Here is a 13,796-nt window from a genome sequence, read left to right on the forward strand (position 1 = left end):
CCCACATACTCCGCTGAATAATTTTTTGAAGGAAGATGAGGGCACAATTAGAACTATGGGGCCCATTGATTTCTATGTATTTACACCCCTGAAAATTAAGGTTAGTTAAGCATTCACTGTAATCGATATTCACCACATAAAGAAATAGGGTTAGAGATTTGGCTTATTAAAACAGTAATTGAAATCCAAGGTTACTTCTACTATGACTTATTTAAGATAATGTATTTAAATAAAATCAGTCCCACTCACACGGTTTTTGCTGTTACATGTGAAAGCAGCATAATCTGCGGTTAGAGGCCTTCATTCCAGTAGTGGGTTTCTTGTTTGAGTTTTAATTAAATTACTGTTTTATTTGCTGCAGCTCTGCTAGTCTTCTCAATGATTTACTCCTGCTATGTAATACTCGATATTCCCAAGCTCATTTAAAACCATTGAATTGCATCATTCTCTCTATCTACAGCGTAGACAGAAAGCTGTTAATCAAAGATATGGGCAGGGGTTAGCTCATCGCTGAGAAACATAGCTGCCCGGCATCCGAAGAAAGTGATATTATCAAAAGTAAAGCAAAAAACCTAGTGACACACGTATGTGAATCAGGATCTCTGTCCTTATTTTTATATTGCCGTTAGATTAGGAAGCATATAGTTTGTATTACACAGATATTCCAAGTGAACAACAGAACAGTAAGAGCATGCGTTTGGTAAAGAAAGGGAAGAGGGAATTTTTCGGGCGCTCGCCTGTGGTTTTGGAGACCAGAGGTCACTTTTTCTTAGGCACCTATTCTAATGCTAAAATGTCAAATAGCATAGTAAGCAGTGAATCCAAAAAATGGAGGCATTATATTCATCCAACCTGCGTGAAGCTGAAAAGATATCTAGACATTTAAGAAGGGTCTAAAGATGGCATTTTGTGCTGTGGAAAAAATATTAAATTAGGTTTTCTTATACTTTGACCAATCTGGTGGAGAGAAAAAGCTCAGAAAATCCCTTGTGACAGCGCAGCTGTTTCTAAATTGAAGCCTGCTTTCTCTCAGGTGATAATGGCGCTTCTACAGTATATGAGTTACAATAGCAGTCAGCCCCTTGTGCTGTAAGTCGCTCATGGACCCATAGGCTTCCTGCTACATAAGGGATTGGTGGTTTATTGGTTACCATTGTTTCCTTGCAACAGTTCGTTCCAAGGTTTGTATAGAGATTTGAGAACAAAGAACACATATTGTAAAACTCAACACTGGAGATCAGGGCTGTTGTTCACTGCTCAGTCCCTGTAAAAAGGACAACAAGAAAAACAAGTGAGCTTATCTCTGACTGTTAGAGGCTCTATTCAGCTAGAGTTATTGGCCTTGTTTCTGTTGTTTAAATTTGGTTTTACTTCTAATGAAAGCTATTAAATAAAGTCCTTGTATCTAATGCTCAGTCAGGCAGCCAACACTCAATTGTGACCGGCTTGTTAACCTGGTTGAAGGGAAATCTGACCCTTAATTTCTTGACTGCTGGGGTTAATGATCCCGATCTTAACCTTGTTCCTGGATACTGTTTCTGTCTTGTCCTTGGAATTGTCATACTCCAGGTTCTGACCCATGGTTGGGTCCTACGTGTGTTAGGCGCCAAGGTTTCCCCACTGCTCAGGGGGAATCTCAAGCCATGTCCTCTGCGGTCGCCCATTTTTCTGCAGCCGCAGAGAAACATGCTCAGCAGAGACGTCGGTCCCGGCATCTTGCCCAGGCTAATGCTATGCATCTGGTTGCTACTGCCGCTCCAGGCTCATCTGTAGCATCAGACATTAGTCGGCGGTGAGCAGACACTCCTGGGACTAAGTAAGAACAAAACCGTTGGCACAACCCTGAGAATTGTAGGTGGTGCCCAAGTAGGATCCCAATCCGTGAACTAAATATATATAAACTTGGCACACACCAAAGGTTTCTGATGCAGAAAGGTGATTTTTAATTATACAACAGTACATACATACACAGACGTTTCGGTCTAGGACCTTCATCAATGTACTGTGAAATATAAATGAAAATAATACAATTAAAAAAGAAAGTATATACAACAATATATGGGTTTTCTAGGTAAATACTTTTGAAAAAATGCTGAGACATCGGTCACATTATCGCACATAATATATATTGGCAGAGAGTAATAAATAATCATGAAGAACAAGATCAACGTAGAAAAGAACACACATACCGATATATTGTACTGTGAGATTCTTAGTGACTGGGCTTTGTGAGATAGACCTGGGAGAGGATAAAGGTGCTATAATAGCCAATATAACTTAGTAAGTGATGAGATGGTTTGTGTTACCTAAGTTACATACCAATCCTGTGAGGAGGCACATGAAGCCGTCCCACTGCTGAAGGTAAAGAATAGTACTATAGTAATACTGCAGTGACGTGACATGAAGTCACAAAATCTGTCTATAAGATGCATAGAACTCTTACCGTGGTGATTTGTGGAGTGTGGACGCAGTATCCACCGCGAATCCCAAGTGCTGCAAAGTGTGAGAGTGGCAGGGTTATATAGCCCTGTGAATTATGAGCCCTGGTTGGGGGCGCGCCACCGGAAGTCAGTGGGCGTGTATTAGACACGTCACCATAAGCTCCGGACACCGAGAGAGGGGGCGTATCAGCAGGGAGCACTGGGAGTGTACTACTGCCTGTCAGGCTGGCTTGCAGGGCAGAGCGGTGGACATTAGTGAACTATCCTGAGTTAACTACTGCAGCACTGACATCATAGGTGCCAGTGGTGAAGATAGTGGCTATTCAGTGCTTTGAGGGTGACGATTCAAACAATCACAGTTGTTGGTTCTGTAAATGAGACACAATTAGATTAGTATCCATGACATTCAATGTACAGTGGCATTCAAGAGTACATTATTTATAGCATTAACCCAGTAGTGACATTGTAGAGGAAAAAAAGGGGGGGGGGGGGAGGGGGTAAACGTATCAGATGGTGTCAGACATTATACTTGTAAGAAGGCCTGTGAGTCATAGTCTTTATTTAACCCCTTGGGTGTCAGGGTATTGAGTTCGTGAATCCAAAAAGCCTCTCTCCTTTTTAATATGTTAATGCGGTTGCCTCCTCTGCGTGAGGTGTGAACCTGCTCAATGACTTGAAATTTTAATTGAGCAATGGTGTGGCCCGCAGTGATGAAATGATATGGGATGGGGAGAAGCATATTCTTGCACCTAATCGTAGACTTATGCTTGGATATGCGGTCTCTGATGTGTTGTGTGGTTTCCCCTACATAGAGTAAACCACACGGACATTTGATAATGTATACTACAAATGAGCTGTCGCAGGTGTAATATTCACGGATATTAAATTTTTTACCGGTATGGGGATGGTAGAAAAAATTACCTTTCTGTACGTTATTACATTGTGTGCATTGCAGGCAGGGGAAAGTGCCGAATTTAGGATTTGATAGAAAACGTTGTTGCTTTTTTAGAGGGCCAGGGGAGCCAATATCTGCTTTAATCAGAGTGTCACGGACATTCCGTGGTCTCCTAAAACACGGTAAAAAGGGTACTCTAAATGCCTCTACGTTCGGGTGAGCCGTAGATAGGAGATGCCAATGACGTCTAATGCTGGAATGAATACGATAAGCAAAGGGATGGTAGTCATGAACGAAAGAAATGCGATTGGCGGTCTTAGATTCCCTTGGGGGGGAAAAGTCCACATCATTTAACACACTCGTTGGATATCCCCTCTCAAGGAATTTTGTGCGCATTTCATCCATGCGTATTTTTTGAACCCCTGTGTTAGACACAATCCTCTGAACCCTTTTGAATTGTGACTTGGGGATCGCGTTTTTCATTTTAGTGGGATGGAAGCTTTCGTAATGAAGCAAACTATTGCGATCAGTGGGTTTCCTATAGAGGTCAGTGGATAGGTGTCCCGAATCATCCTTCATGACTACCGTATCAAGGAAATTAATTTGTTCATGGTGATAGGTCATGGTGAAGCTCAGTCCAGGCCAGGCTGTTTGTAACATGGAGAAGAAGGATTGTAGTGTATCTAGTGATCCCCCCAGATACAGAAGATATCGTCGATATATCTCTTCCACACTAACGCATGAGTGCGGAAGAGACAGTCACGATATATGATGTGATCTTCCAAATGGGCCACATAGCAATTTGCATACGGAGGTGCGGTGTTCGAGCCCATCGCAGTCCCCCTCGTCTGCAAATAATATTTGTCTTCAAAAAGAAAAAAATTCCTGGTTAAAATGATGGACAATAATTCACAGCATAGATTGGTTTGTTCAGGATGGAATTTGGATAGTTCCAGAAGTCTCCGCACTGACTGAATACCCTGTATGTGGGGAATGGATGTATATAGATCTTTTACATCAAAAGTGACAAGAATGGCATCTTTATGGACATGGTCCAGAGTACGGATAACATCCAAAAAGGCCCCTGTATCAAGTAGAAAGGAGGGTGTCTGTTTGATGAGAGGTGTAAGAATTTTCTCTAGATATTTGGAGATGGGAGAAAAAATTGACTCCGTAGAGGCCACGATAGGTCTTCCTGGTGGGTTATCTAAGTTTTTATGTACTTTAGGCAGTATATAAAAAAACGGTGTAATGGGGAATTTTTTGGTTAGAAAATCACAAGTTTTGTTATCTAGGACTCCGCTCAAATTATATTTAGATAAGGTAGTTTGAATAATGTGTTTTATTTCGTTGGTGGGATCCCTCTCAAGTGGTAGATAAACCGAGGTGTCACTCAATTGGCGATAAACCTCACCCAAATACATTGTTTTGTCAAGGACAACAATGGCTCCCCCCTTATCTGCTGGTTTGATAATAATGTCTTTGTCGTCCTGTAAGGTTTTAAGAGCTTGTTGATCAAGTGCAGTAAGGTTGGATGGAAAATGCATGCGCCCTTTATGGATATCATCCCGCAGATTTTGGAAAGTGTTATCAATAAAAGAGATGAATGTCTCTAGGGCATGTGAGCCTGTGGGAGGTCTGAAGTTGCTTTTATTCCTCAGTCCTAGGCTATCTGAGGATAGCAAGAGAGGGTGTGGTGGTATAGTACTATTGTTGGTGCCAATAGCATTGGAGAAGTGTAATTTCAGCCTTAGTGATCTATAGAACCTCTGAAGGTCCATGTCAAGATTAAAGGTATTGTACCTATAACTTGGGCAGAAGGAAAGACCTTTTTGTAAAACCCGGTATTCTGCTATACCTAAACTTTTAGAAGAGATATTGATTACCAACGGGTCATTACCTGCGAGCGAGTGATACGACCGGAGTCCATGTTTCTGTGTGGGTCTCTTCCCCCTGCGGGTCCTCTTCTTTTCGTGTATCTGCGTCTCTGGCCTAAAAAACGACTGGATGAGGCCTGTTTGTCGTGATCCGATCCCGAAGACGAGATGTCCGTGGTGGATCTGTAATTGGAGTAGGCATTGAAGTTCCCGGAGTTGTAAGATTCTCGCCATTTGTAGACTCTATTCTGTTCGTAATCTTCTGTGTCACGGGCAAACTTATTCCTCCTTCTGGTCTCGGTGTCTCGTCGGTGTTGATCGATGACACCGTTGATCTTGGTCTTCAAATTATTGAAGTCTTCAGTGCTGATGGAAGATGAGAGCTGGGTTTCTATGTTAGAGATTTCCTCTTTGCACTTTGCAATTCCTAGATGCAGATGCTCTAACGTGAGGGTCATAAGGTCAAAGGAACATTTGTTAATTATTTGTTCAAATTTAGAACAGAAGTCACTTGAATCGCTGAAGAGGGTGGGACGTAGGGGAACCCGTAAACCTCTAGGTACCCTCTGAACTTTAAGGTATTCAGTGAGGGTAACACAGTGTAGCTCCAAATTGGTGCACCGCCTGAGTGTCCTCTCCAAGTCACGACCTCTGGTCTCCCTGGGAGGCAGTCTAAGGAAATCGCTGGGAAGGGTGGATTGTGCTATAATGTGAGATGTCTCCTCTGCATTATATGAAAACGTAAGGGATGTCATTGCCCAGAAGGGTGTGCACAGCGTAAAGGGTAGCTATGTAAGAACAAAACCGTTGGCACAACCCTGAGAATTGTAGGTGGTGCCCAAGTAGGATCCCAATCCGTGAACTAAATATATATAAACTTGGCACACACCAAAGGTTTCTGATGCAGAAAGGTGATTTTTAATTATACAACAGTACATACATACACAGACGTTTCGGTCTAGGACCTTCATCAATGTACTGTGAAATATAAATGAAAATAATACAATTAAAAAAGAAAGTATATACAACAATATATGGGTTTTCTAGGTAAATACTTTTGAAAAAATGCTGAGACATCGGTCACATTATCGCACATAATATATATTGGCAGAGAGTAATAAATAATCATGAAGAACAAGATCAACGTAGAAAAGAACACACATACCGATATATTGTACTGTGAGATTCTTAGTGACTGGGCTTTGTGAGATAGACCTGGGAGAGGATAAAGGTGCTATAATAGCCAATATAACTTAGTAAGTGATGAGATGGTTTGTGTTACCTAAGTTACATACCAATCCTGTGAGGAGGCACATGAAGCCGTCCCACTGCTGAAGGTAAAGAATAGTACTATAGTAATACTGCAGTGACGTGACATGAAGTCACAAAATCTGTCTATAAGATGCATAGAACTCTTACCGTGGTGATTTGTGGAGTGTGGACGCAGTATCCACCGCGAATCCCAAGTGCTGCAAAGTGTGAGAGTGGCAGGGTTATATAACCCTGTGAATTATGAGCCCTGGTTGGGGGCGCGCCACCGGAAGTCAGTGGGCGTGTATTAGACACGTCACCATAAGCTCCGGACACCGAGAGAGACATGGAGGGGGCGTGTCAGCAGGGAGCACTGGGAGTGTACTACTGCCTGTCAGGCTGGCTTGCAGGGCAGAGCGGTGGACATTAGTGAACTATCCTGAGTTAACTACTGCAGCGCCGACATCATAGGTGCCAGTGGTGAAGATAGTGGCTATTCAGTGCTTTGAGGGTGACGATTCAAACAATCACAGTTGTTGGTTCTGTAAATGAGACACAATTAGATTAGTATCCATGACATTCAATGTACAGTGGCATTCAAGAGTACATTATTTATAGCATTAACCCAGTAGTGACATTGTAGAGGAAAAAAAGGGGGGGGGGGAGGGGGTAAACTTATCAGATGGTGTCAGACATTATACTTGTAAGAAGGCCTGTGAGTCATAGTCTTTATTTAACCCCTTGGGTGTCAGGGTATTGAGTTCGTGAATCCAAAAAGCCTCTCTCCTTTTTAATATGTTAATGCGGTTGCCTCCTCTGCGTGAGGTGTGAACCTGCTCAATGACTTGAAATTTTAATTGAGCAATGGTGTGGCCCGCAGTGATGAAATGATATGGGATGGGGAGAAGCATATTCTTGCACCTAATCGTAGACTTATGCTTGGATATGCGGTCTCTGATGTGTTGTGTGGTTTCCCCTACATAGAGTAAACCACACGGACATTTGATAATGTATACTACAAACGAGCTGTCGCAGGTGTAATATTCACGGATATTAAATTTTTTACTGGTATGGGGATGGTAGAAAAAATTACGGTACCTTTCTGTACGTTATTACATTGTGTGCATTGCAGGCAGGGGAAAGTGCCGAATTTAGGATTTGATAGAAAACGTTGTTGCTTTTTTAGAGGGCCAGGGGAGCCAATATCTGCTTTAATCAGAGTGTCACGGACATTCCGTGGTCTCCTAAAACACGGTAAAAAGGGTACTCTAAATGCCTCTACGTTCGGGTGAGCCGTAGATAGGAGATGCCAATGACATCTAATGCTGGAATTAATACGATAAGCAAAGGGATGGTAGTCATGAACGAAAGAAATGCGATTGGCGGTCTTAGATTCCCTTGGGGGGGAAAAGTCCACATCATTTAACACACTCGTTGGATATCCCCTCTCAAGGAATTTTGTGCGCATTTCATCCATGCGTATTTTTTGAACCCCTGTGTTAGACACAATCCTCTGAACCCTTTTGAATTGTGACTTGGGGATCGCGTTTTTCATTTTAGTGGGATGGAAGCTTTCGTAATGAAGCAAACTATTGCGATCAGTGGGTTTCCTATAGAGGTCAGTGGATAGGTGTCCCGAATCATCCTTCATGACTACCATATCAAGGAAATTAATTTGTTCATGGTGATAGGTCATGGTGAAGCTCAGTCCTGGCCAGGCTGTTTGTAACATGGAGAAGAAGGATTGTAGTGTATCTAGTGATCCCCCCCAGATACAGAAGATATCGTCGATATATCTCTTCCACACTAACGCATGAGTGCGGAAGAGACAGTCACGATATATGATGTGATCCTCCAAATGGGCCACATAGCAATTTGCATACAGAGGTGCGGTGTTCGAGCCCATCGCAGTCCCCCTCGTCTGCAAATAATATTTGTCTTCAAAAAGAAAAAAATTCCTGGTTAAAATGATGGACAATAATTCACAGCATAGATTGGTTTGTTCAGGATGGAATTTGGATAGTTCCAGAAGTCTCCGCACTGACTGAATACCCTGTATGTGGGGAATGGATGTATATAGATCTTTTACATCAAAAGTGACAAGAATGGCATCTTTAGGGACATGGTCCAGAGTACGGATAACATCCAAAAAGGCCCCTGTATCAAGTAGAAAGGAGGGTGTCTGTTTGATGAGAGGTGTAAGAATTTTCTCTAGATATTTGGAGATGGGAGAAAAAATTGACTCCGTAGAGGCCACGATAGGTCTTCCTGGTGGGTTATCTAAGTTTTTATGTACTTTAGGCAGTATATAAAAAAACGGTGTAATGGGGAATTTTTTGGTTAGAAAATCACAAGTTTTGTTATCTAGGACTCCGCTCAAATTATATTTAGATAAGGTAGTTTGAATAATGTGTTTTATTTCGTTGGTGGGATCCCTCTCAAGTGGTAGATAAACCGAGGTGTCACTCAATTGGCGATAAACCTCACCCAAATACATTGTTTTGTCAAGGACAACAATGGCTCCCCCCTTATCTGCTGGTTTGATAATAATGTCTTTGTCGTCCTGTAAGGTTTTAAGAGCTTGTTGATCAAGTGCAGTAAGGTTGGATGGAAAATGCATGCGCCCTTTATGGATATCATCCCGCAGATTTTGGAAAGTGTTATCAATAAAAGAGATGAATGTTTCTAGGGCATGTGAGCCTGTGGGAGGTCTGAAGTTGCTTTTATTCCTCAGTCCTAGGCTATTTGAGGATAGCAAGAGAGGGTGTGGTGGTATAGTACTATTGTTGGTGCCAATAGCATTGGAGAAGTGTAATTTCAGCCTTAGTGATCTATAGAACCTCTGAAGGTCCATGTCAAGATTAAAGGTATTGTACCTATAACTTGGGCAGAAGGAAAGACCTTTTTGTAAAACCCGGTATTCTGCTATACCTAAACTTTTAGAAGAGATATTGATTACCAACGGGTCATTACCTGCGAGCGAGTGATACGACCGGAGTCCATGTTTCTGTGTGGGTCTCTTCCCCCTGCGGGTCCTCTTCTTTTCGTGTATCTGCGTCTCTGGCCTAAAAAACGACTGTATGAGGCCTGTTTGTCGTGATCCGATCCCGAAGACGAGATGTCCGTGGTGGATCTGTAATTGGAGTAGGCATTGAAGTTCCCGGAGTTGTAAGATTCTCGCCATTTGTAGACTCTATTCTGTTCGTAATCTTCTGTGTCACGGGCAAACTTATTCCTCTTTCTGGTCTCGGTGTCTCGTCGGTGTTGATCGATGACACCGTTGATCTTGGTCTTCAAATTATACATTGAATGTCATGGATACTAATCTAATTGTGTCTCATTTACAGAACCAACAACTGTGATTGTTTGAATCGTCACCCTCAAAGCACTGAATAGCCACTATCTTCACCACTGGCACCTATGATGTTGGCGCTGCAGTAGTTAACTCAGGATAGTTCACTAATGTCCACCGCTCTGTCCTGCAAGCCAGCCTGACAGGCAGTAGTACACTCCCAGTGCTCCCTGCTGACACGCCCCCTCCATGTCTCTCTCGGTGTCCGGAGCTTATGGTGACGTGTCTAATACACGCCCACTGACTTCCGGTGGCGCGCCCCCAACCAGGGCTCATAATTCACAGGGTTATATAACCCTGCCACTCTCACACTTTGCAGCACTTGGGATTCGCGGTGGATACTGCGTCCACACTCCACAAATCACCACGGTAAGAGTTCTATGCATCTTATAGACAGATTTTGTGACTTCATGTCACGTCACTGCAGTATTACTATAGTACTATTCTTTACCTTCAGCAGTGGGACGGCTTCATGTGCCTCCTCACAGGATTGGTATGTAACTTAGGTAACACAAACCATCTCATCACTTACTAAGTTATATTGGCTATTATAGCACCTTTATCCTCTCCCAGGTCTATCTTACAAAGCCCAGTCACTAAGAATCTCACAGTACAATATATCGGTATGTGTGTTCTTTTCTACGTTGATCTTGTTCTTCATGATTATTTATTACTCTCTGCCAATATATATTATGTGCGATAATGTGACCGATGTCTCAGCATTTTTTCAAAAGTATTTACCTAGAAAACCCATATATTGTTGTATATACTTTCTTTTTTAATTGTATTATTTTCATTTATATTTCACAGTACATTGATGAAGGTCCTAGACCGAAACGTCTGTGTATGTATGTACTGTTGTATAATTAAAAATCACCTTTCTGCATCAGAAACCTTTGGTGTGTGCCAAGTTTATATATATTTAGTTCACGGATTGGGATCCTACTTGGGCACCACCTACAATTCTCAGGGTTGTGCCAACGGTTTTGTTCTTACATAGCTACCCTTTACGCTGTGCACAACCTTCTGGGCAATGACATCCCTTACGTTTTCATATAATGCAGAGGAGACATCTCACATTATAGCACAATCCACCCTTCCCAGCGATTTCCTTAGACTGCCTCCCAGGGAGACCAGAGGTCGTGACTTGGAGAGGACACTCAGGCGGTGCACCAATTTGGAGCTACACTGTGTTACCCTCACTGAATACCTTAAAGTTCAGAGGATACCTAGAGGTTTACGGGTTCCCCTATGTCCCACCCTCTTCAGCGATTCAAGTGACTTCTGTTCTAAATTTGAACAAATAATTAACAAATGTTCCTTTGACCTTATGACCCTCACGTTAGAGCATCTGCATCTAGGAATTGCAAAGTGCAAAGAGGAAATCTCTAACATAGAAACCCAGCTCTCATCTTCCATCAGCACTGAAGACTTCAATAATTTGAAGACCAAGATCAACGGTGTCATCGATCAACACCGACGAGACACCGAGACCAGAAAGAGGAATAAGTTTGCCCGTGACACAGAAGATTACGAACAGAATAGAGTCTACAAATGGCGAGAATCTTACAACTCCGGGAACTTCAATGCCTACTCCAATTACAGATCCACCACGGACATCTCGTCTTCGGGATCGGATCACGACAAACAGGCCTCATCCAGTCGTCTTTTAGGCCAGAGACGCAGATACACGAAAAGAAGAGGACCCGCAGGGGGAAGAGACCCACACAGAAACATGGACTCCGGTCGTATCACTCGCTCGCAGGTAATGACCCGTTGGTAATCAATATCTCTTCTAAAAGTTTAGGTATAGCAGAATACCGGGTTTTACAAAAAGGTCTTTCCTTCTGCCCAAGTTATAGGTACAATACCTTTAATCTTGACATGGACCTTCAGAGGTTCTATAGATCATTAAGGCTGAAATTACACTTCTCCAATGCTATTGGCACCAACAATAGTACTATACCACCACACCCTCTCTTGCTATCCTCAGATAGCCTAGGACTGAGGAATAAAAGCAACTTCAGACCTCCCACAGGCTCACATGCCCTAGAGACATTCATCTCTTTTATTGATAACACTTTCCAAAATCTGCGGGATGATATCCATAAAGGGCGCATGCATTTTCCATCCAACCTTACTGCACTTGATCAACAAGCTCTTAAAACCTTACAGGACGACAAAGACATTATTATCAAACCAGCAGATAAGGGGGGAGCCATTGTTGTCCTTGACAAAACAATGTATTTGGGTGAGGTTTATCGCCAATTGAGTGACACCTCGGTTTATCTACCACTTGAGAGGGATCCCACCAACGAAATAAAACACATTATTCAAACTACCTTATCTAAATATAATTTGAGCGGAGTCCTAGATAACAAAACTTGTGATTTTCTAACCAAAAAATTCCCCATTACACCGTTTTTTTATATACTGCCTAAAGTACATAAAAACTTAGATAACCCACCAGGAAGACCTATCGTGGCCTCTACGGAGTCAATTTTTTCTCCCATCTCCAAATATCTAGAGAAAATTCTTACACCTCTCATCAAACAGACACCCTCCTTTCTACTTGATACAGGGGCCTTTTTGGATGTTATCCGTACTCTGGACCATGTCCCTAAAGATGCCATTCTTGTCACTTTTGATGTAAAAGATCTATATACATCCATTCCCCACATACAGGGTATTCAGTCAGTGCGGAGACTTCTGGAACTATCCAAATTCCATCCTGAACAAACCAATCTATGCTGTGAATTATTGTCCATCATTTTAACCAGGAATTTTTTTCTTTTTGAAGACAAATATTATTTGCAGACGAGGGGGACTGCGATGGGCTCGAACACCGCACCTCCATATGCAAATTGCTATGTGGCCCATTTGGAGGATCACATCATATATCGTGACTGTCTCTTCCGCACTCATGCGTTAGTGTGGAAGAGATATATCGACGATATCTTCTGTATCTGGGGGGGATCACTAGATACACTACAATCCTTCTTCTCCATGTTACAAACAGCCTGGCCTGGACTGAGCTTCACCATGACCTATCACCATGAACAAATTAATTTCCTTGATACGGTAGTCATGAAGGATGATTCGGGACACCTATCCACTGACCTCTATAGGAAACCCACTGATCGCAATAGTTTGCTTCATTACGAAAGCTTCCATCCCACTAAAATGAAAAACGCGATCCCCAAGTCACAATTCAAAAGGGTTCAGAGGATTGTGTCTAACACAGGGGTTCAAAAAATACTCATGGATGAAATGCGCACAAAATTCCTTGAAAGGGGATATCCAACGAGTGTGTTAAATGATGTGGACTTTTCCCCCCCAAGGGAATCTAAGACCGCCAATCACATTTCTTTCGTTCATGACTACCATCCCTTTGCTTATCGTATTCATTCCAGCATTAGACGTCATTGGCATCTCCTATCTACGGCTCACCCGAACGTAGAGGCATTTAGAGTACCCTTTTTACCGTGTTTTAGGAGACCACGGAATGTCCGTGACACTCTGATTAAAGCAGATATTGGCTCCCCTGGCCCTCTAAAAAAGCAACAACGTTTTCTATCAAATCCTAAATTCGGCACTTTCCCCTGCCTGCAATGCACACAATGTAATAACGTACAGAAAGGTAATTTTTTCTACCATCCCCATAACGGTAAAAAATTTAATATCCGTGAATATTACACCTGCGACAGCTCGTTTGTAGTATACATTATCAAATGTCCGTGTGGTTTACTCTATGTAGGGGAAACCACACAACACATCAGAGACCGCATATCCAAGCATAAGTCTACGATTAGGTGCAAGAATATGCTTCTCCCCATCCCATATCATTTCATCACTGCGGGCCACACCATTGCTCAATTAAAATTTCAAGTCATTGAGCAGGTTCACACCTCACGCAGAGGAGGCAACCGCATTAACATATTAAAAAGGAGAGAGGCTTTTTGGATTCACGAACTCAATAC

The 13,796-nt window shown here is 42.4% G+C and overlaps 1 protein-coding gene and 1 long non-coding RNA gene across 5 annotated transcripts in view; one reads left to right on the forward strand and one right to left on the reverse strand.

Moving 5' to 3' along the window:
* Positions 1-1,919: 1,919 nt before the first annotated feature.
* Positions 1,920-9,827, reverse strand: LOC141052891 (uncharacterized). Of its 3 annotated transcripts, none has more exons than XR_012220921.1 (4): positions 9,438-9,827; positions 6,633-7,006; positions 5,237-6,544; positions 1,920-2,809 (listed from the first exon to the last, which is right to left on the reverse strand). It is a non-coding gene; the product is annotated as an uncharacterized lncRNA (long non-coding RNA). The 3 variants fall into 3 exon arrangements; XR_012220922.1 differs by having other exon boundaries at positions 1,920-2,355; positions 2,444-2,809; positions 5,237-7,006; XR_012220920.1 differs by having other exon boundaries at positions 5,237-7,006.
* Positions 9,828-9,995: 168 nt separating this feature from the next.
* LOC141052892 (uncharacterized) overlaps positions 9,996-13,796 on the forward strand; it is a 123,847-nt gene continuing 120,046 nt past the window's right edge. The window contains exons 1-2 of one of the 2 annotated variants that reach the window (XM_073550213.1): positions 9,996-10,185; positions 10,274-11,581. In XM_073550213.1, the coding sequence (XP_073406314.1) occupies positions 10,850-11,581 (732 nt within the window). In that variant the 5' untranslated portion in view covers positions 9,996-10,185; positions 10,274-10,849. Of the gene's footprint in view, positions 11,582-13,796 lie in introns of both variants that reach the window. The other variant, XM_073550212.1, reaches the window with a different exon arrangement.

Source organism: Dendrobates tinctorius, unplaced genomic scaffold (genome assembly GCF_039654945.1).
Source record: "Dendrobates tinctorius isolate UK_male_01 unplaced genomic scaffold, ASM3965494v1 ptg000163l, whole genome shotgun sequence".
NCBI classification, from domain to species: Eukaryota; Metazoa; Chordata; class Amphibia; order Anura; family Dendrobatidae; genus Dendrobates; species Dendrobates tinctorius.